General features: G+C 39.4%; 2 protein-coding genes across 2 annotated transcripts in view; both read right to left on the reverse strand.

Moving 5' to 3' along the window:
- The window catches only part of tango6 (transport and golgi organization 6 homolog (Drosophila)), a 39,964-nt gene extending 18,352 nt beyond the window's left edge, over nt 1–21,612 (reverse strand). Inside the window, exons 1-13 of the mRNA XM_088939240.1 lie at nt 21,536–21,612; nt 19,191–19,843; nt 16,713–16,829; nt 14,569–14,719; nt 12,579–12,700; nt 11,743–11,905; nt 11,018–11,085; nt 9,131–9,243; nt 8,063–8,242; nt 7,580–7,706; nt 3,761–3,946; nt 3,277–3,411; nt 743–1,333 (exon numbers count right to left, since the gene is read on the reverse strand). Of these exons, the coding sequence (XP_088795366.1) occupies nt 743–1,333; nt 3,277–3,411; nt 3,761–3,946; nt 7,580–7,706; nt 8,063–8,242; nt 9,131–9,243; nt 11,018–11,085; nt 11,743–11,905; nt 12,579–12,700; nt 14,569–14,719; nt 16,713–16,829; nt 19,191–19,843; nt 21,536–21,587 (2,658 nt within the window). The 5' untranslated portion in view covers nt 21,588–21,612. The remainder of the gene's footprint in view (nt 1–742; nt 1,334–3,276; nt 3,412–3,760; nt 3,947–7,579; nt 7,707–8,062; nt 8,243–9,130; nt 9,244–11,017; nt 11,086–11,742; nt 11,906–12,578; nt 12,701–14,568; nt 14,720–16,712; nt 16,830–19,190; nt 19,844–21,535) is intronic.
- An 837-nt stretch (nt 21,613–22,449) lies between these two features.
- On the reverse strand, nt 22,450–23,545 carry il17c (interleukin 17c). Its single transcript, XM_088939151.1, has 3 exons — nt 23,472–23,545; nt 23,083–23,330; nt 22,450–22,702 (listed from the first exon to the last, which is right to left on the reverse strand). The coding sequence occupies exons 1-3, from the start codon at nt 23,478–23,480 to the stop codon at nt 22,450–22,452; spliced, it is 510 nt and encodes a 169-aa protein (XP_088795277.1). The 5' UTR covers nt 23,481–23,545.
- Nucleotides 23,546–23,908: the final 363 nt, after the last annotated feature.

Raw genomic sequence — 23,908 nt, forward strand, 5'->3', positions numbered from 1 at the left:
GCAAGGTTAGCCAAGGCTGATTCCCAAGGCCGTCTCTCAGAGGGGAGCCCTGCTAAGAAGACATGAGATTGAGATCATTATAAAGAATATTTAATGAGCACCAGAATTTGGCAATACCCAATTAAAGTCCAGAGTGATTTGAGCCACCCTGCTTTCACTCTGCTTTGAACTCCAACACGGTTCTGACATTTTTCATTTTTACCCACATACTGAAACTGAAGCGCACAAAAGAGATGATTGCTCTGATCTTATACTAGAGCAAACGTAATACATTCATTCGCATTCCATGATTCAGAGGGCCAGGCCTCATCCAAGATGAAAAGAATCTGAGGCCAGACAGCTATTAAAAAAGCTACTTAACAAATTTTATCATGAAACTGTCATCATTTTGTTTGAAAAAAAAAAGACTTTTAGGATTGAGTTTTCTGTAAGCCTGTATAAAAATTAAGAGTCCTTAAAAAGCTTCTAACCATCTAATAAAGATTTCAAAAAAGGGATTAGTAAAAAAGGATTTCTGCATTGCATCATCAATATTGTCAATCTAAAGAAAAAAACCACAGCACTAATTCTCTGAGTTTTCAAAACCAGAAAGATACAGTATCATAGATTATTTTAAAAACACATTTTACATTCAGTTTTGGCTCAGAGTCTTTCACAGACCTAAGTGATATAAATGATGATGACGTGATCTGAAGACCACCAGTTGCAAAGACTTCTTGCTGTTTGAATGGATAATACTTACTGCGAGAATTTTATCCTGAAAACCCAGGGCCTGGGAATCTCTGTCCTGAATCATGCGAGCCAATGTCCTTAAGGCAAGAGCTCTGGTTGGAACATCCGGATCGAAGGCTTCCAGAAGACACTCCGAGACAGGCTTGCTTGGCTGTAAAGGAGCGGTATCACTGCGGCTGATTCTGGACCCTAGCTGGCCCGCAGGGTCCGAGGGGAGTCGGTCATGTTGTGCTGTCCCACCCTCTGTCCCCGTGATCCGGCCTCCGTCTGTCGGACTGTTCTCACCTGCAGGCGATTCCTCACCCTCAGTGGTCAGCACGGAGCAGCCCTGGGCTCTTGAGCGCATCACGGCGTCGGCCTCTCTCCCGCCCGCTGCAGGTCTGTCCCTGCGGCCGCTGCGGTCGGCAGCACTGCCCGCGGTGGAGCCCGAGGCGCTTTGACCTGCCCTGAGCACGGCCTCTGTGGAAAAGGCGCCGTGAGTGGCGATGGTGGCACGCAGGTCTGCAGCCAACTCCTGGACTACCGGCTCAGGGTGCTGCTGGGATATGCGGTGTAACAGCGGGAGCAGGACTTTCATTGCAGCGTAATCTTCCGATTTCAGCTGGAAGCAGATACTTCTGGTTAAAAGTCAGACTTTCCCTTTCCTGATCCTCAGCTGTCAAAGAAGCAACTTTGTAATGAATGACATCTCAATTGAAAATGTATACGCATCTTAAAATTGTGTCAATGCGTAGGAGTATCACTTACACTTACTGAAGAGACATTTCTACTTTAATATCTTGTTGTCAAGTTTTTCAAACTTTTCCAATGTCTTGCGTATGTTAGGTATTTGTTTAAAAAATGATTTTTCATTAGTAAACTGATTTGTGTTCAGTGCTGTGACTCATCCAATTCTCCTTAGAATACCTACATAACCCCTCCTTGTGTCTTGATCTACGCCTGATCCCTAGGGCATCCCCCACACCCTAACCCACCCATAAACTAATCAAAATCCCTAAGAGAGGACACCGCACAAATGTATACACTACATCAACCTCGCATACCTGTGATCGCTGTAACCCCTCAGGTCACATCCAAAACATTAAATGGAGAAAAACCAGCACATGTACTTCAAAATCCAATTAAGTCAACAACACAATAATAATATGCCACTAAATCTTATAATTAGGCAGCAATTACCGGCGCATTAAAGTGAATATCGGAAAGTACCGTGTCTTTACTAAACTGTTTCTGTCATTATAGAACTCCATAATCATTACCTGAGAACAAAAAATTTCAAAAAAGTGAAACTACCATACTGAACAAAAATAGTCAGAAATTATGAATGATCTCTTTGACCTGGAATTGTAGACTTAGCAACATTTTGAAAATATAAAGAGTCATTGCCCTATACCTTAAAAAGAGGCTTAGACCATGTCAAAAGTATCAAACACAAGACTCAAGCATTATCTCAATTAACCACCTTTTAAGAGAAAAGGCATAAGATAATTAACTTTTTTTCAGTACAGTGCCAAGACAAAGTTTTTAAATCCCTTTGAATTTCACATATTTGACATATAAAATGTTATTAGATGTTGATATAAATCAGAATAGTAGTTACCCTGATTAAACAACTTTCAACATTTATTTAATCCTCAAATGATGCAACATTCAATATCCATTTGTGATGAAGCATGTGAAACTTCAGATTCAGTAGCAGGTGGCACCCTCCTTAAGAAGCAATGACCATAACTAAACATTTCCTGTAACAACTGATCAGTCTCTCACACTGGTTTTTAGGAATTATCCACCACCACTCTCATTCAGACGTCTTCTGATAGTTGAGTCATGATGTGACGATCAGTCGCATGAGACAAGGTGAGAGTGCCCTGTAGTGTTTGGGATATTAACCCGGGGTTCTCTGTGACTTCCTTGATGAGTCTGTGGTTTGTGTCTGGTGAGATTTTGGTAGAATGACTTCTCCTGGTTAGAGTGACTGTTATCTTGAATTTTTTCTATTTGTAAACTGTCTGGCAGTGGATTGGTAGAGACCAACAACCTTAGAAACGTTTTATAATTCTTTCCAGACTAATGAGTATCAAGATCTCTTTTTCTAAGGTCCTCGGAGATTTCCTTAGATTGTGGCAAGACGTGTTTCAGCACACCCGTATTGGGAAGACCAAACTCACAACATTTCAAATTTTTGAGTTTTTATACTCAGCCCCCAAGATCTACGTAATTATATGACACCTAATTTATAAAAAAAAGGTTTGCATGCTTTTTTTCCATGTACCTTAATTCATACATCATTTTGTTCCAGGAGACATGAAATTGCTTACTATAAACCCTGTTGGATATTTACATAAAGACTAGTTTTGATTTAAGAAGACTATAAAAACTAAAATTAAAATTTCCATACTTAACTTTGCATTTCACAAACTTTGTCTTGGTACTGTACATGCATCCTGCTCTCTAGGAGCCAGCTGTTTTGCATATTCATTTGGAAATGACTAGCAAACTACACACAAATGTGATGATCTGAGGATGCAGAATCAGCAGCTTTACCGTAGCAGCTCCAGCCAGCATGGTTGCCACAAGCCCCATGGCCATACTGAGTGACTGGGTCTCCACAGTCCCCTCAATTTCTCTGTGCAGGCAGGCACAGACCCTCTGCAGCATGGCGGCAATGAACTCCACCACCTGTAGACAGTCACAACAACGAGCGCTAACAAAAAAGCTAAGAAACATTAGCAGTGGAAGGGCTAGCTGTCACTTTCGTTAAACACCAAACACGGAAGGCCAGCCTATTGGATCTTCCTCCAAGACCACCCACCAGACCACCTTGGGGCTCTTGTGGAGGAATGAAAAAACAGTGCTATACCACCACCATACTGGATTTTAGCATAGGCTTTAGATCCTGAAGGCATATCACAACAAAAATTATACTGCTGAAGGACTGCATAGAATGTAAAGCAAAGAGGCAACTGGTAAGACAGATGACAAATGCACGCTCTTGGAAACACGGCTCTAAGATGCCCTTCCAACTGACCTGAATTGGGTTGCGCAGCAGTGTGTGGGAGAGTCTCTCACACATAACTGCCAGGACCTGCAATATCAGGAGCTTCTGCTCTTGTTTGGCTGTTTGTTGCTCTTGGTACTGCTCCAGCTCCAGGAGGCTCATGTTTGATGTGGATGCGGCCTCTTCCTCCTCCTCCTCCACCCAGGTTGTCAACTCCTGCCAGGCAAACCACCCACTATTAGGAACATAAGGACTGCCACAACCCACAGTCCATGTAAATTCAATAGACATTTTCTCCTTAAAAAACGCAAACATCTGCATTTTAATCCCACACCACTTCTGTTGTGTTCCAGGTTGCAATTCAGATTTATAAATGTTTTTTTTCCACTCGAGGACTGCAGTCAAGTACATCATTATTTCTAGGACACTTTGGAAAATGCTGCAAATAGTCAGACAAGTGGCACTGCTGAGTTTCCAAACTGGCTCTCCCTCGCTGATAATGCCGGCCAGAGCAAAATTTTACAACTGAGATGTGATTGAGATATGACCATCAGGCAAGCAGCTGTACGTGTGACAGATGCTCTTGGTCACCGCTGAATACATTGCCAATGTTCCCTTTTCAATTAATTAAAATCTCTTCAGATATGGTGGTTGACAGACATCCAACAGTCTTACAATAGTCTTAACAGTTACAAACCTTAGTCTTTATGTTTCCATGTATTGCACACTGATGACTAGTTCAGCTAAGAAGTTTGTTTTCTCTGTTCATTTAAGTGAAAGCATGTACTTCTGTCTGTCAAGTCTTGTTCATTCCATGTATGTCACCTTGAGTTATCAAGTTATCAAGAGTTATCAAAAAACATTTTCTTATATAATCTCCTTTCACAGGTAAAAGGTGTTTTTAACAGGTTTTCTTTTCTGTGAAACTGTCAGACTGATTATAAGTATTTTATCATTCCATTGACCATTAGTGTGAAGTTACCAAAATCTTTTAAAGAATTGGTGAGGCACACCAAGGCACACAAAAGCAGTAATACTACGATTCTGACAAAACTAAAATGACGCATTTTGTAATCACTGTCACTATCCTGAACTGTAGGAAGCTTGCTTTTACAAAAACAATCTTTCACACACAAAGCATTTACCATTACAAAACGTTTAAGAAGCTTCACCTCAATTGTAGAATAAGTAGACAAAACAATTCAGAAACTGTCAGTTTCCTGACGAACACTATAACATTAACCCTTCTTCTCACAGTCCTGACAAATGTCCTGGCTCCAGACAAGATAAATCATCGATTGGGAAATAGGATTGCTTCACTTAATTTTGCCATTCAAAAGACAGGAGGCTTCAGCCAGTGTATTCTTCGCAGGTCTTATTCTGAGTGGAGCCAACATCGCACGTTCAGGAAATCGTAACCTGGAATATTTTTCTGTGAGGAGTGCTTATTGTACATTTCTAAATCCAACAATAAAAAAGGATTAGGGTTAAAATACGATGACATCAGAGTGCTGCTCAAGTCTGCAGCCGTCATCTCAATCCTAGTGATTAGTGAAACAGGTCTTAAGCAACGCATTTTATGTAATTGGCTTTCACAGTATCACTGCCAAGCCTCTGTTGACTGGTGTAACTATTATTTCAGCTCACATGCTCTAACTTTACACCCGAAAAGGAGAAGGACTAACTGGTATGCAGCATATAATGATCCACTAATGATATCTACCCAGTCCCAAATGTGATCTGTAACACTACCATTCTTTTTCATCTTCTCCATTCGATGTTGCTGCTAAGTGTTATAAGTTAGATAAAGTTTTCTTCTTTTGAAGGAACAAGTAATAGGTTTACTCCATGCAGAAAAGGGAAGAAAGAAAATGCAACGTTTCGGCTGTGGAGTCTTCTTACACCCAAAGAAGGCTCCACAGCCGAAACGTAGCGTTTTCTTTCTTCTCTTTTCAGCATGGAGTAAACCTATTACTGGTTCCTTTGCAGCCTACGCATGCTGATGCAGCTACCCACCTAAACATTTTCTTCTTTTGTCAGTTAAACTGTTACGTCCATTGGTGTATTCGATGGACTGAGATTGTATTAAAAAACAAATTAATTACCTCTTCAGAACAGCCTGAATTATGACTACAAGGGACAGATCCACATTCTCTACTTTCCTTTCAGATTGGTTTCATTCATTTAATTTATTTATTTCATAAACCACAATTTGTTGTTTTATCAAAGGAAGCATGCATATTGAAATGGCAGATCTGAATTTGCAAAAAATGCAATGCAACATGAAAATATTATTGTAGCTCCTGGAAGACAAAGTAGAATGCCCAAATTTTAAAGATTTAAATAAAGAAGTTCATAGAAAATAACTTGTGATGGAGTCAATTTTCCAAGCTTATCTTATGTCCAAATATGAGGAAAATTTGAGATACTCAAATCTCTGTATCTCTCTTAAGTAATTCATTTGTCTTAAATGACTACGTTTATGACACATAAACAGAAAAAAAAATGTTTGATCAAATTAGATTGACAAATTTCTCTGTCAACAATTTTCTGAGTTTGCTAGAAAGGTAAATGAAAAGAGGGGAAAAGGACACTTTGAAAAACACCAGACATAACTGTGCTTTCAATGTAAACAAAAAGACTGTTGGGATTGGGCTCCTGCAACTATTTAAATATCATTTGTAGAGTTTTAATTACTGATTGTACCCAGTATTGTCTATTCCATGTCTTTTTCCCTCAATACGACTGTCTCCTAGTCACCCCAGGTAATAAGAGGTTGCATCTCTTTCTGAATTTCTGAATGTGGCGAAAGACCACAGAGGGAACTAGGGAGAAGGTATTAAAGTACATGGGAAACACGCTGGTGCTGTGATTAAGGTGATAACAGTTTGCTAAGCTATCATTATTTGCTCATCATTTTTAAGTACCTTACAGTCATTAGAAATACAGAAAGACTTTGTGCTGAGAGAATGAGGTATTGTTTATAATTATCATTTACTCTGCAAAAAGATGTGTTTTCACAACTAATATTCCCAAGTAATGTCAGCTGAGAAGACACCTCACTTCTACCTTTACATTTAGAGTAAAGCCAGCTTGAATTAAGTGTCATAAACACTCTTGGAGAAAGTGACTTCTTTTGAAATGACCTGATTTTCCTATTTCTCTTCCTTTCTCAAACACGCATTTTCTGAACTTGTTTTAAAAGTGTATTATGTGTAAAAAAAAGACAAAAAAAGCAACAAATGTGTTCCCCACTGTCCTAGAAGTTTTAAGAACAGACTAAAAAGCTGAAAATCTTAAATGCAATTCTTGAATTAATTTATCCCCAAGAGTACACTGCTCTTGAAACAAACACTGCTAAATCCAAACATAGAAAAACCAAGAAACAACCACAAGAAATAAAGAAATGAATCAATTCTCTGTAAGCCCATAAGACGAGTGAAAGATTTTACTACATAGTAGATGCTGATGATTTCAAAATTTCAACTGATATCTAACAACGTGGTGAAAGGAAACGTTGGACAGGGGAAATAATCATTATTCTTTTGTTTTTAATGAAAATATGAAGTGAACAGAAACAATGTAAGCTAAATCATTAGCCCATACTTGAGAGTGGAAGTACTCACTTCCTGGCATTGAGAGACAGAGCCAAGCTGTTTTTTATGAAATAGGTCTCTTTTAAGCATTAATGTCTTTAGACTTTCTTTAAACTGTGCAACTGATCCAATTAAGCAAATTAGTTCAAACTGAGTTATAAAATTCACTTGTAAGATGGAGGACTTTGTGGCCTTAGAGGACAAGGGCTACAGATGTCTACTTCAGAGAATTTCCACCCAAGCAGCACAGTACCTTCAGCAGCTCGATGAAGTAGTCCCCAGGCAGACTGCTGTCCTGTAGGCTGGCCAGCAGGTCCACAAAGCACTCCAATCGCCACTGCTCAGAGGACACCTTCTCGTACAAGGCCTCGTCTTCATTGCTGAATGAAACGTCCTGTTTCAACCAAACTCCACATCGGCCGGTGTCTCATTTCCCAACCTCAGACTCTATGTAATGGACTTCTTCACATTCAGATTTAGAACTTAAATGGCTGATATGACTACAACTTTGCGACATTTCCCATGCAGAGTGTCCTTCCAAGGACAGTATATATACTGTATATATTGTATATTGTATATATGCAGCTATAAACAAATGCCAAGTGAAATCTAATTTCCCTATTCAGCAGCCCTAAAACACATGTTTATGCGAGCCATGTGAAAGTAATGAACTTGTATGGTAATGCAGTGGCATGGAGACACCATGGGCAGTACGTATCGCAATGCTGTCGTTTACCAGTTAGGCTCTAGCAGGCTGACCACAGCTCCCCCTTCACTCCCGGGAGAGAACTGGTACAGAGGAGGCTCGTCTCCCGGCTGCCTGTTCAAACCACTCAGCTGCTTCAATGAAGAAATTGCCACGACAGGGTCCGTCGTTTTAGAGAAGTACCACAGCAGGATCTCATGACAGGGGGAGCTTCAAGGACATTAGAGGACAGGAGGTTCAACAGACGTGGACCGAACACATCTAAGACTGAATTCGCATAAACAGAAGGGTTACTCTTTTCAAAATTCAGTATTCTTTATGACCTCTTTTCTTTCACAGCACTGCTGTACCACAGTGTAAGGACTTCATCTCCGTTTACAGTTACCATAAAACAATACTAGGAACCCCCGTTGAATAACGCACTGCAAGAACAGCTTAAACAAAATCTCTTTCACACGTTTTTACAGCCCAGGTGCACCTTATTCTAGTTGGTGTTATTCAGCAGTGTCACTACAACTGAAGCTATGTTGAAGAACAGTGTGTGGGACTGAACTGAAAATGCCCCAGTTTTTACCAGTTGTCAGAAGGATTTAGATCTGAGGTTTGTTCTGGCCAGGGAAGCTCCTCTGGTAAACCATACTTGCCATAGAAAGAATCCATTCGTTGAACTGGGAGTTCCTACTATTCTGGACAGTGAGTGCATATCAAAAAAAGGATTAAGCCTTATCTCACAGCTTCCTTGTACCAAAAGATACAGACTTATAAAAAAGGTGTATAGAAAAAAACTCCAATATTTATTTTCCAGCTACACCTCATTATTTTGCTTTTAATCCTTCTTTCAACAAGGGGTAATGGACACTGCGGATTATTGGGGCAAATAAATTAGTCATGCCACACTCAATAACTTTACAACGCTACTACAGTGGTAGTCACACAGAGTGCTTTGGATGAACAATTACGTGCTTTGGACGAGAAAAACCGTATTTCCCAAAATAGCACACAGTAGTATGTGTATTTTTCAGGTTTACTTATAATTGAATCCAACAAAAGCCAACAACTGCAGACTCTATTTAGAATAAAAAAGAGAATGCAGCTTACCGTAAATGAGATGCATTTTGTTTGGTAAAACAATACAGAGAAAAAATAACAGGAATAACACTTCCAAGGGACATCAACAGAGCCGGAAGGGGTCTATTCCCAACAACACAGACCTAAGAGATATGGAATCAAAATCAAAAATCCGAATGTGCAAGCATCTGAATAATACATGATCACAGTATAATTAAGCTAAAGCGGACACCCCATGATTAATGCCCCTGGCTTACATCTCTGGTGAAGGAAGCATTGAATTATACACATTTTCATTTTAATTAACCTTAAACAGACATGCCATCATGATTAATAAAATGCAGCTTAATCTGCAAGTGCTTGCGTTAGGGTAAAAAATGATAGCTCGAGTTCACCTCCAATAATCCTGTCTAAATAATTAACAGGATCAGGCATATTTATGTGAATTTAACGAACAAAGGAGTGCCTTTGCAGTGTAGTTGTATGGTTTGATACAGGAAATCACTTTTAAGTTGTCTAAAAAGTAGCCAATTAGACAAAGTAATTACTTATTCGGCTACAGGCAGTGGTGAAGAACCACACCGCCACCAGGTAAGGCCTGGGATTAATCACTAGAGAGACTCATGTGATCTCTCACGTTCCTGCAGTCACATTAGTGAGAGACGCTCTACTGATAGGTGGGTGGGGCGGAGGAGCTTGTCTGCATTTCTTCAGTCTCGCTGTGCAGTACAAGGCAGTATAAGAACGGTTCATGTGGGCAGAGACGTGAAAAAATAGTTCAAAATTGAATGAAGGGAAAAAACACACAAAAAAATTTCCAGACCACAACTTTAAAACGACTATTGTTTATACTATATATATAAAATATATATATACAAAATAATGAGTTTATAAACTTCCAACTATCATGTTGCCTCAATAGTATTTAGGCAAAATTACACAAAAATGTTCATATCATTATCATGTAAAGAAATAAGCTCAAACTAAACTTCCACTGTTAGGCCACCTTTAAACATGCCATGTTGCATAACCAAGTAATTTAATTTCATTCTGTCGCATCAGTGACAACTAAATCGTAGCCATTCATTCACATGGATAGTTCTGAATATACAGTACTTTTCCTGGGTTAAGCACAAGATATTTCCATACCACAAACTGAAAAGAAGCATCCTCTGAGATATTCTGTTCCAAGACCCCTCAAACAATTTGTATAACAGAAAACATGGCATAGGAACAACAAAAAGGGATTAGAGATTTCAGCATCTTTATACAGAGAGCTTTAACTCAAGCCAGTAAATTTATGCTTCAAGCCGTATTGATATTCTTTTGGCTCATGTTCCGGTAACAGAAATAGCACTCAGTAAGACGCCTGTGGGCTGGAGAAACCTTTTATTAACCACCAAAAGCACAGTGAGTATTTTTTTAAAGAACAAATAATCTAGCAAATTAACCTTTTTTGTACCTGACTATGCAGAACAAAGCAGCACAGAAGATTAGCACCGAAACACATGTATTCTTGTCAATTTTTTAACACCTCACTTGGAAATATGTAGCTTAAAAGAACACGGACAACAAATATATAAGTTGCATGTTGCAACAGGGATGTTGCAAAAAGGTTTTTGCAAATCAACTGTTTAGAAACGAGTACCGAATTTATCAACATGCAGCACCACACTGTTTTGGAGAAAGCTGAAATGGTCAAGTAAATTAACTGGAAGCGACTTTGAGAAAGCAGCAGTATTTTTTTACACCTGGATATTATTTAATCTCTGTGGTCTTCCCTTCATCATGCTAAAAAAGAAAAAAAGACACTACCACTGAGCACCACGAGACTTTCCAGGCCCAACTTGAGTACACGATGTCAGCACTAGGGCAAAAACTACAATGTTTTATTAGAAATGTTTGCTTTGGGTTTACCTTATAAATATCTTCAATGCATCGGGTCAGGTCAGACTCCTCCACAACTGGTGTGCCACAATTATTGTCTAATAGTCAAAAAAGAAGGGGAGAACTCAGCTGGTGTCAGAATAATCTGTACTTTAAAAACATTCACTTTCAAACAGTTGAGGTGTTTGACTATCTTTTTAATTCTCCTCAGACCCCACAATTAAATTCCAATTAATTTAAATCATGATCTGATCCTTCTAACTCTTCGATAAATACCACTTAGATCATTTACAATTCTCATTCAACAGTACTTCTGTGGAATGTGATATATTTCTCTATGAAACCAGAGAGCCCCAGAGGGACCTTTGCTTTTAAAGAAAGTCAATACACATTAAAACACAGGGGCAGGAAAAGCCACTGCTTACAGTCTTCACAATTAGGCAAACCACAGCTTTTAAATAAAAACCCTTGCTTGTGAATAATTAAGTCAGCTAACTGTAGAGTCAAGTCAGCAACAAACAGCTCTAAAAATAATTTACCTTGGTTAATTTTGGGAGCTTTTATTTGCTGCATCTGCTGTCTTTATTGCTTGGCTCAAGAGGAGAGCTGATCCCTAACAAAAGTATCTTTTTTGTGCCAAGTCACTTTTTTAATTTGCTGGGAATGTCTTATTTCAGATAGTTTTATGAGATAATCTTTGCCAGGAAACTGTATGAAAATCCCAAGACTTCCGAAGTGCTGTTCTTAGCTTTTACCCGTGAGGCTCAGGCAGCTGACAAGGGGGTTCAGGAGGTGGGCAAGCAGGTACTTCTCTGCAAGCTGGGGCTGCTCCTGGACCATGGTGAGCACTGTGGTGGTCGCCACGCGCTGCAATTGCAGGGCCGTCAGCTTGGCTCGCATGTGAAGAAGATCCAGGACCTAGCCAGCCAAGCACCAAGAGAGAAAGCTTGTAATTCCAAAATTACAAGCAAATGCTAAAATGGTGGCTCAAAGACAAAAAGAAAAATAAAAAGCATCTCAACAAGCTGTCACAGTTTTTGCACTAGCAAAATACAACCAAGTTGTGCTTTTTTCCGTAAGACCAATTTTTGCAAATGATCACAACCTATACTGCACTACACTAAGATACAACTAATATCATCAAAACCTTCTCTCATAAACTTCAGTCTTAAAGCAAGACAGAAAATATGGATGCCTAGTCTACTACTTCATTGGTTGTAACAGTAAACTGAATGCTAAAGACTAACTGCTGTAGCTTATTAAACAGCCTCCAAAAAACAATTCAGCTGCAATAAACCAGAAATCTCATGATCTGCTCTTTTCAAATCCTGCTGTTAAAGGCCTCAGGATCATAGTCAGTGAAGGAGAGCTCTATACATTATTCTGTAAAAGGGTGTGCTCTTCAGCAATTTATTTAGACTCTTAAACTCTCCCACAGAGTTCAAGTTTTCGGATCAAATCAATGGTTCTGTTCTACAAATCATTTGGATCTTTAAGTCTGGTTAAACACAGTACAGTGCAGCTATAACATTCTCATTTGTGTCTTTTAACTAAGAGCCGCGGAACAGCCTATTTCAGTTTATTTTGGCACCTGGGGGCACACCAGTCGGTAGTACTCATCTGCAGACAGAGACTGCTGGGGGCAGGTGGACAGGATCCTGGCCACTGTGTCACACTTTCTCCAGTCTGCTTCCCTTCCCCCAGCTGCCCCCGCTGTGGAGGGAGAAAATAGGTACAGTTCTGAAATACAACTTCAAAGTAATACATTACTCTGTCACCATTGTTACTGACTTATATCATCAGATGTCTGTGCAGTGCTGGCACTCAACTGCACTTATCTTTCTAACTTTATTGCAGATCTTGATTCTTTTCTGCCTTGATATCTAGCACTATAAAACAAAATACATTTAGTGACTTCATAGATACAAATGCATTACAAGACAGCATACAAAAAAAAGTGTGCTTCAAATTAGCGGAGATGAAAAATAACAGGACCGCTGGGAAGAGGTAATCCCTGCAAAGCAAGATGCATTTGATTTGTAGAACCTGTCTTCTCCTTTGAAGGGAAAAACAGTAAATCTGGAACACAACCCGATATCTTCAGTTTTCTTTTCTTTCATAAAAACGCATTCAGCAGATTATTCTCCTTGTCCAACAGGCTTATCACATTTCTATTTCAGCACTGCTGAAAGATTAGCCACACTGCTTTCATCTGAAAAGTGACTAAACTTAGACTTCAATCACTAGTGATTATAAAACTAAAAACTACATATTACCTTATTAATGTTCACTTTTCATGGCTTTCATAAAATATTGAACAGTAAAGGCTAGTGTGACTCAGAAGACAGCCTAAGGACATTCACAACAGCTGAAAGTGAAATTCAATTAAAATTTACGACACATAGACTCCATACAAGAATCAGCCAGCAAAGACACTTGTGTGGCAAAGGGAGTAGAGTGCCTGTGGTCCCAGCATCTCTGTCTCTAGGCTGGGCAATGTAATAAGCAAACCGTGACCTTCATTCCTCAAGAAGGGGTGCACAAATTTCAGTACAGCACCAAAGCTGGATGAGCTTGAGTCAGCCAGAGTATCCTTGGCCTTCCTCTGAACAACCACTTCTGGATCCTGCTAGGTCCCTGTGGGCTCGCACTGTTGTCAATGAGAACTGCCTCTCTCCTGCAATCACTGTTAGCTCTCCTGTAGGTAGTCCGAGACCCACGGGATGAGAAATGGAAGATGGATCCAACAAGTGTACATTTCTGAAGAAGACACCCAATGTCCTCACCTCTGCATGCTGAGCCAATCAGAACTGATAAATGAAAAATGATCATTTCAAATTGTGTGGTGTAAAACAAGAAATGACTGAAATCCAATTCTGAACAACATAAGTGAATACATTTTGACACTGTACATATAAAATTTTCACACCCAGATCTCTACATATAAAGGCTTAAAAACATTAAATTAAGATGCCATGTGAAGCTGCTGTTCTGTTAAGTTAACTGACACTGTTAGCTGTTCTGTTACATTAAGTGACTCAGTCATGTCCTCTAAACAAGCACACATTTGGAGCAATATTTTCTCTCAGTGCTTTTCTCAGTAGCAAAAGAATTTGGGGCCACATTAAATAAAAAAATCAAACCCCTCACATCACTCACAAATTTCAAACTCCAAGTTCAGTGGAAGTTTTCATCTGTCTAGAAAAAAACAGAAAGGCACCTTGGCAAGTGACTTGTTTGGATCCTATGGTGTACAATTGGGATTTTTGACCCAAGACCATGACTGTTCGGAACGACACATTCATACAACTTACACATGGCATCAATTTTATCCAAAACGTACAAACCAGAAAACTCTGAAGTCCATCCCAGAAGCATAAGTTGTAAGGCAGGACTGAGAGCACATAACTGTTTTTGTTCTCAATAGGAAATCACAGGGTGAACATGCAAACTGCACCCTAGGCTGGAATCAAACCCTGGACCCAAAAGCTGTTTGAAAGCAGTGTTACCTCAACGTCTTGAAATGTCATGATTCAAACTATATGTCAACGTTAACTGCCATAACCATGCGGCCACCTTACCTCCAGCTCCTTCTAGAATCCCTCGGACTATGGCCTGAACTCCACTGGGCTGCATGAGCCTCTCAGAAAGCAGCTGCCCACAGAGGCGTCTTAGCCAAGTGGGAGCCTGCGCCAAGGCCTGCTTGGAGACACCTCCAGGACTCTCTTTCACCTGCGGAAAGGCAACGTTCAAAGAACGTTAACACACAACACAACACAGCTCACAGCTTCACCTGGGAGGCATGGAAGAGCCAAAATTTCAAATTTACCCTTAGCTGCAGCATAGTCTCACCATGCTGTAGTCGTAATCTAACAAGAACAAACCTCTTTCTCCAAGAAAACTCCTTCGGCTCAGTGCAGGATATATATACACAGTGCAGGTATGGATGCACACAATCTACACATACATATAGCTGAAGATTCAGCAGCAGGTGCTGATCTATCAGATAACTCAATGTCATCTGATATAGCAAAGGTGTCTGCTCAAGTTCCAAAAGCACCTCAAACCACAGACATTTTAAACCAATGGGTTGACTCATTCAATATTAAGATTACTTGTCAAAATAATTGCTGCCCAGACAAAATATGAACCATAACAGCCTTTCTACTAGCCTGAAAACTAAATTTAATTGTATTGTGCATTTTCAGTTTACTATAAACATATTAACCAAATGGGCACACCTTTAATGCTGGAAGGCATTCATTACAAAAATGTGTTTACACGCCCACTATACGGTTAGCACACGTATGTAACTTCACACTATTAACGTACTTTGCAACTAAGGCTTAATGTTTACAGTAACAGCACTTATGAGTCATGTATCTCTGATGAAAAGGGTTGAATGGGCCCAAATTCAGCATGACAAGGGGTGGGAACAGTAATGAAGAAGAAAGGGAAACCTTTGGCAAATGCATTTAGCATGAAAATAATTCCAGCCCCAGTGAAACATTTTTATTTTAAAGGCTTTAGTTTTGGTTTTCCTTTAAACGACAGCATTTTGATATGCAAAGATATACAAATAAACGGTAATCAGTTAAAATAACTTTAGTTGATGAGATGATTTGGTTTTGCAAGTAGTCAGAACACTGTTAAGCTATGACAAATCCTTAAGAAATGTACAGCGCTCCCACAAAGAGTCCCACTGGCTTAAAAGCCTCATTAGAAAAAAAGTGTAAGGTAAAGGACATTCTCAGGAATGGGTCCTACGAATGTGCGCTAAAGAGCATAATGTAAATCAACTTCAGATAAGCACTGATTTATCCAGTTGTTCTGAGGAGGGTAATAAATTCACTGCACTCACATTGACGTGGCAACTCTCAGGTCTACCACTTTAAATGAGAGAAGATATTTCTGTGGCTCAGGATCTGCGCCCGTGGCTGGAAGGTTGCCGGTTCGTGTCTCACAGCCGGCAGAGGAATCCTGTTCCGTTGGGCCCCTGAGCAAGGCCCTTAACCCCAGCTGCTCCAGGGGCGCTGTACAAATGGCTGACCCTGCGCTCTGACCCCAAGCTTCTCTCCCTGTCTGTGTGTCTCATGGAGCATGCGAGTTGCAAGTTGGGGTATGCGAAAAGACAAATTCCTAATACAAGAAATTGTATATGGCCAAAAAATGATCTTAAAAAAAAAGTGTAAAATGGAAACATCTGAATTCATGGGTGATAAAGTTTGTTCTACTGTTCAGTTAGAAAAGTCTTGCTAACAATATTTGGGATTTGAAGGTAATGAAAACTGTACAACAATCCACACCATCATGGCTGAGACCTTCTTAAAGAATCGTTCTCAGTATCTTTTCTTATTACTAAATAATTAATTCATCATGAATTACTTCAATAAATAATTAATACTGTAGGTTTACTGTGTTTATGCACATCAGTTGCCTATATGATATTATCAGCAAAGTTCAATAACTTATATATCTTTGTGTGACAGAATGACTTTAATGGGTGAATATTTCTTAACTTTGTTCTAAAGTCAATTAGACCCTGCTGATTGCTGTTGCAATCTGTCCAGGAGCTTCTCCATTTGAAGCAATAATTGTTTTCTATTTTGCGAAATTAAACTTCAAATGTTATATTTTAGAAAGAGCGGGATAGACATCGTTTTTTGTTTCACAGACTTTCAGGTTTCATCTTTACAGCTCGTCCTGCCAAAATCCAAACACGTACTTGTTTTGGGCCACCTTGCAGGATCAGGAGCTCCTTAATGATGATTGGCTGGTAAACTTTTCCCAGAAGCCCCTGTAGTGCTCTTTTACAATTCCTGCGTTCTTCCATACTAACTCCCTGTAACACAAGAACATTTTTTAACAGAAAATCAAAACTAGAAGGAAAACACGTTTCGAACCATAGCACCTATGTGTTTGCATCTTTGCATGCGTTTGCATCTTTGTATGTGTTTTTAGCACATATACTGTACAATCTAGCTGGTGCTGTTCTTTTCCAATTCTTCACCTTTCCTTTCCTCTCATGCCTTCTAGTGGTAAGATCAAGGACTGCAGTTGTTAACATCAGTGCAGATCCTGTGCCTTCGCATCCTTGAATAGGACCTATTAAGAACCAGCATCCTAAATAATAGACTTGTGAGAATTACAACACCAGATCTACTGCAATATACAGTTTCTTTAGCATAATTTACTAAACCTTGGAGTAAAAAGCTTATTTTTATCCTAAGAGACCTCTGAAAATCCCCTTGGGCCCCTGTATCCCTTTTTTGAGAACCAAAAATCATTGTAAATTATTTATAGATGTGACCCTTGAAAAGGATAAATGTTGCCTCATCTCTAAGATTAATGGAATGATTTAAAAATACAATACAGAAAAGAGCATTTATCACCATGTAACTAAAAACCTTTGAATATTAGTAAAAACGTTCTATTAATGCCGGCACAATATTGGCAATTCTATGAAAGAATCATAAACGGACAATGCAAATTACTGCACTCCCTCTCTAGGGAAGCACATTTTGATCAATTCTGAAAACTTTATTAGCATCAGTCATGAGGCCAAATGCATTCAGATACAAATGCAAATGACTCCATGCCACTGAAATCATAAATTTGCAAATGCAAATGCGATACCTTAACTTTCAACACTACAAAAAGATAATAATTTATGTGCCTATGGCAAATGCATTTCAAATACAGTTCAACTGTAAACATTAATTGATTGCTTAGGTTATATAAATATTTGCTTAATAAAAATAATAAAAATAATGACAATAAAAAATGACTGACATCTTTATACTAGTGTATAACAGTACCCTCTAGTGGAACTGTCTGAAAAATAAGTTCACAAAGTACAACTGTCATTACAGAGGATAATAGGATAGGAACTTAGCCTGACCAAATTAGGATATTATCTGGCGGATTTCCATTTTCTTTTTATGAACTAGTAGAGGGGTGGTCAACCGTGGTCCTGGAGATCCACGTTTAAGAAAGTCTTGTATTATCACTTTGTTATAATCCTGGGTCCCTAAAGCCATCTTAAATCAGCTGGTGCCAGAACAGAGACTTCTCCAATGACTATCAGCATGAATAATAACTTATCTGTTTTGATTATTTTTACATCACTCCTGAATTAATATCACCTTCTGTGATCAGTTGATCATGGCTCCTACTACTGATCAAACCAAACACAGCTAGTACAAATACAGCTAGTATTTGACCCAGAGGGTCACTGCAGATCAGTGCTCCAGATAACTATTTTCAACAATCAATAAAAGGCAACTTACAGATCTCAAAACATTACGATCTTTTAGATGATGGCAACTGAAAGGAAATCATCTAAAGATGCACTTTCGTTTCTGAACTTTGTAAACTGATATAATTATAATGACAATTAATGATTAGCTTGTAAAGCAACGGTTTACATGATAATTTCTGTCTCACAGCAACTAAATTCTCTTCTAGCTAAAGGTGTCTGTCTTTTTGGAATCTAAATTGGCACTCTGCTTCCCTGCCTTCTGTTTTTATTTACAAATGAGCGCTAAGTAATTTACCTACGGTTTACAAATCAACCACACTTTAACAACGACATTATTGCAATGTAATAATGTTAATAAACAGGTGATTAATATTTATATTTATGTAATAATAAAATCAACATGTGCAATATGTAAAAGTCATGTTAAGCCTCTTTAAATGGCAGTGTTGGAATTTTACGGGAATTAAAATACTTCATTGGATTTGTTTTGGGATTATTTCATTCTCTGCTGTGGGAATTGTGAATCACATGACAAATTAGATAAAAGTGCAGCAACACTATCCTTTCCTTTTTATTTATTTTTATTGAAATACTGTACAGTAATCTCATGAATGCTGTAGATTTCTTAATCAATAATTCAACATTCTTTGTCACTTCTTTTCCCTTTCAGCCTCTCAATCACTTTTGCTGCACTATTGCTTACTTTTTTTAAGGTGCCAGGATTAAAAGTAGCGATTAATACTGAAATGTCAGATAGTGCTTAATGTAGAAGTATCCCAAGAGTGAAGCAACAAAATGCCTTTACACCGCATGGGTCAAGGTGCAGCAAAGCCCATTCCAAATTCACCAATAGTAAGGGTTTTGTGTAGAATTTATTCAGCGTGTGAAATAATCCACGATACATGAACGTTAAAAATGAAATATGATATTGACCGACATTACCTTTCCTTGCTCAGTGACGACAGCCAGCTCGGCCTTAGACCTGCTGGGGCAATATCCCAGCTGGCACAGCCCAGCCAGGATATCGCCCAAGTGACGGGTGAAGAGCATGGTGCCCAATGAGCAGAGTTCAGCCACCTCCAACAGCACGGTGCAGGTAATGAACAGCCTGCGCGTGCCGTCTGGAGGGACATCTCGTTGCAGCGCGCTCTCCACAGCCGCTCCGAAGGCAGAGCGCCGGCTCAGAGGAATGCCAACCCCGGGCAAAAGGTAAGGGCAGATGCCCAGGGTGACCACAAACTGCAAGGCGGAGCAAACCGTCTTCTGCTGCGCAATGCTCAAGACATCCGGAGGCAAAGGAGGGGCAGCCTCAGGGGTCCTCGGGTTAGGCTTTGTGGGACTGAATGACTCCAAGAGTCTGGTGAGGCAGCGCTTGAGGCTCTGCAGAAGCACCAGGCACTCCAGCACGAAGTTCCAGGTGACATCCTGTGAGCTTTCACACCAGCTCGCCTCTTCTGTCACCTGAGACCTGAGGCGGCCAAGCTCTTGGCACGCAGGGTCGCTGCGAAGCCTCTCACCCAGAAGCACAATGTTGGCCTGCAGAGTTCTCAGCAAGGCCTCCTTTTCTGTTGTATGCACATCGCTGATGCCAGACTCTGGAGAGAAAAAAAAGAAGTTGTTCAAATATCCCTGGTCTTTTAAAAAACACTGACACATATCTTCTGCTTCACAAATTATATTTAAGGCAACTAAAAAAATATGTAGTCCACCCTGGCCGTGTGTTTTGATCATTTTGTTCTTTTATACATGAAATGACTAGCCATATGCTTGACAGCTGCAGGACTTCTATGTTTTAATTTCAGATTGTCTCTCTACTTCATCATACAAACCACCTGCTTATCTGGTCAAAATGGAAGTTGTACTCTGGGTTTAGAAACTGAGAATTAGAAGTGACCTATTAAACGTTCTGGTTTGTGCCTCGCCTGGGGAACTGGGTGGTCACTACTGTTCTCCAGATTTTCCACATGATCAGTCATACACAGCCCCACAGCCTCTGTCCGGAAAGTAACACAATGATGTAATTAAAAATGTCATATCGACCGAGGATCATCCTTCCCTTCTTCAGAGACCCATGAAACAGAATTTCGATATTGTGCATAATTTGTCATTGTTCACACATTTGTCAAGCCAGGCGGCCCGCCTCTATAAAATTGTGGGAAACCCTGCATTGTATCTATTTAAGGAAGAGAAACTAAATCAACTTTGTTCTGTAAAACTAAGGCTAGGTTGTGCAACACTAAGCAGCAACGTAACCAGTTGAAAATAGTCATACAAAGAGTTCCCAAATAAAAACGTCATTACTGTCAGGCGATGCCTTCAGATTCAGTGTTTTATCTGTATTTTAAAAAACCTTAATTGCACAAAATGACTTCGAAATCAGAAAAGAAAACAAATCAAAAACCTGCACATCTTCAAAAACGTCGCAGAGTAATTGTTTTCGTTTTCGAGATGGCTATATTTCATTCATTATAACGAGTTAATTATGAAAATTCCAGAGAAATCCAAATGGATTTGATCTGAAAATAAACTACATAGTCTTAATCATGAGATAAAAGCTTTGATTTAAACGACATAAAGTATGAAATAAGAGCACGCTTAAGACAGCAGCTTTTATAGAATAGCACGTAATAAATTTCAGTTCAATCTTTATTATTCCATAGGGGAAAGTTGTTCTGCGGTCCAACACACTAGTACAACAAAAACGATACCTCAAGAAGCAACAATGCATTTACATTATTGAATTCTGAAATCTGAGGTGACAAACGAGTTCTTATGTCCCTTACACCTTGTGGCATAAAGGCGTATACCTGATGGGGGTATTTTCATATACAGGGAAATGTTATATAACCATTTATTGTACAAAATACGTTGTTATTTTTTTATTTTTAGCGGAAGAGTTTCGATGGATTACTAAGAGCTACACTTTAAAACCTTCAAACTGAACCTACTCAAAGACGCTTAGAGTACCCCTACAAAACACATGGTTACTGTGACTATCTTAATATGACGGCTCTACTGACCAAACTATTCTAACGCAGGGCAGAAAAGCCCCCACCTAAGCTTTTAAAACATATGAAAACGAACCTGTGCTACAGTAACACGAAATAGCGAATCACACCGAATCATATCGTTCATATTCTGGAGAAAGTTTCGCTTCCCAGTGTCCATAACTTGAGTCGCTTTAACTGTTAATGCACAGCTAACGGGGAGACAACGGATGAAACAAGACAACTTTTCCGGCAACAAAAACTCACAATACTGTTCAACACGCGTAACATGTCACTGACCTGCAACAGGTTTAATAAGAATATCAAGAGCCTCCAGGACTTTCACCAACATCTCTGTTAAGTTATGTGGGTAGGAGTACCATGCAAATCGACAGCACTTTGGCGTCGCACTGAAAAGACGTCACGATACCTTCCCATGATGAGCCTATCCTCGTCCAACCTTAATGACGAGTTTGGCGAAGAGCTACAAGGAGCTCTCTTGTTACTATTGATATGTTATATATGTTATTTTTTTGTATTGCTGATATAATAAAGTTTTAAATCTGACTTGTTACTCAGCGTGTGAGAGCAGTATTTCATTTAAAGCAGAACAAGATTGAAAACCGACAAGGAAAAAATGTAACGAGGTTAATGAATTGACACCAGTAGTTTATTTTAACCTTAACAGCCATACAAAGGTAAGTATTACAAATGATAACAAATGCATTTTTGATGTTCATCTTGTAAAATGAAATGTATACAAAAATCAGATTAGTTTCCCAATGCATATTTTCATCGGTCGTTTCATAGTTGTACTAGTTTACATTACACCTAGTAGTGCTCTTTCAAACATTCTTAAATATTGAATGTTTTATACTATTATGAGAAAAAGTCAGTTCAATGCTAACAAATGTGTTTACGTAATCTGATAAGTACAATAAATAACATCTGCTGCCTTAAATCACAAATGAGGACAGTTATGAATGAATAAAAATAAATAGCTAAATAAATACATAAATAAAATAAATAACGACTCCATATAAATCTCGAATTCATGTAAAAACATGCCTTACGGAGCTTATCAATATAAGCAACTCGGTTCATGTTATCACTTACAATAACAAGAGTGCATTTTAAAACAAACACAACACGTATATATGTGACTCATGTCACTACAATGAGAGTTAAAAGACACAATTATCCTCTATAAGAGGCTAAGAATGGGTCTTGGGTATTACACATGTGCAAGCCACTGGGACTTTTATATATTCCACAACGTAGGTATACTTCCTCTCGTTCAACTTGCGATGCGGGCAATCTATCCTTTTCAAAACCATCATGGTTTGCTCCACAGGGACAGAGTTCATGGATAAATTCTCCGTCCCGTCCTTAGGATCGATGCATCCCGAGCACAAGCACTCGGCGTAGGCCAGTTTTTTCGGGAATCTGTTTTCATCCACATGGATTCTTCACCAGACAGCAAAATGGGAACAAGAGAAAACGCCGTTAGAGAAAACCGCCGCATAAATCGCTTGCCTTATTTTCATCAAGCAACCAACGTTTTTCTCAACAATAACCAAAACACACGCACATCCCTGAACTGCTGTACGTATTTCCTGTCTTGGTTTTAGCACCTATTTTAAACTTGTTCATATAGCTGGGAATTTTAAAATGTTGACTCTAGGCTAGATGGTTTCATCTCCACCCATGTGCTTAATCACATTATTCGATTCTAATCTAACAGCTGCGACCTAACAAAAAGTCTGCAAAGTGGAATCAGCTCTTATCCCTTCTCTGCTGGAGACGCACAGCGCACCTTGAGGAATAAGGAAAGGTAGTGTCCTTACCTGTACCGCCAGGGGGAGATGGAGCGGCGACTATGATCCCCGATCGGACGCTTAACTCGGTAGTTCGGGCAATCCTCATGCGTTTTCCCTGGGTTTCTTTCCAGCTCCCTGACCATGTAATACGGTGGGTACCGTTCCAATTCCACCCGTCCTACGAAACTCCTGTAATGTTGCTCCAGGTCCCCTTTTGTGTAGCAGCGATGCCCTTCCGTCAAACACAATCGTGTCACGGCCAAGAGAACCAGGATCTGCAATAAAGAAAAAATAATATATACAGTCTTGTATAAAGTTTAAAACTTCTTGTTAAAGTTTAAAAGAAAGCTTGACCAGAATGTCCGTATGTCAGAGAATAATGGTGTAAAGCGCCCTGGTTTTCTTTATGAACGTACCTTCAGCATGTCTGGAAAAAGTCAAGTGGTTGAGCTCCTAAGCAAGGACAGCCAGTTAGTTCGCTGGATTTCAGGAGTGTGCTCTGTGTTTCTGCCATAATTTGGCCGTCGAAATTTATACTGTAGCTCCAACTCACTTTTGTCCTGGGGAAAATCCAACCGTACACGCTGTAGAAGGAAATAATTTACATGATTTTGACTTCCTTTTTTTCCCCAAGTTGGATTCCATACCTAAGATGTAGAATTAAGGGGGGAGGCGCCTATTTTAGAAGATGAGGTCAGACGCTGAAAACAAAACGAGAGACACATATTCGATATGCAGTAACATCGGATTCTTCAGAAAACCTAATGGCTAAAAAATGAAAACCGATTCAAATAAGGTTCTCCAGGTGAAAGTACCCGCATAAAAATATTTTTCGGTTGCGCGTAACGGATCA

Source organism: Atractosteus spatula, chromosome 21, assembly GCF_055471065.1.
Source record: "Atractosteus spatula isolate fAtrSpa1 chromosome 21, fAtrSpa1.hap1, whole genome shotgun sequence".
Classification (NCBI taxonomy): Eukaryota; Metazoa; Chordata; class Actinopteri; order Semionotiformes; family Lepisosteidae; genus Atractosteus; species Atractosteus spatula.

Coding starts and splice junctions, on each gene's coding strand:
- il17c (XM_088939151.1), bottom strand. Junction 22,703..23,082: donor ATCTCCCCCTGGCGGTACAG/GTAAGGACACTA, acceptor TGTCTGGTGAAG/AATCCATGTGGATGAAAACA.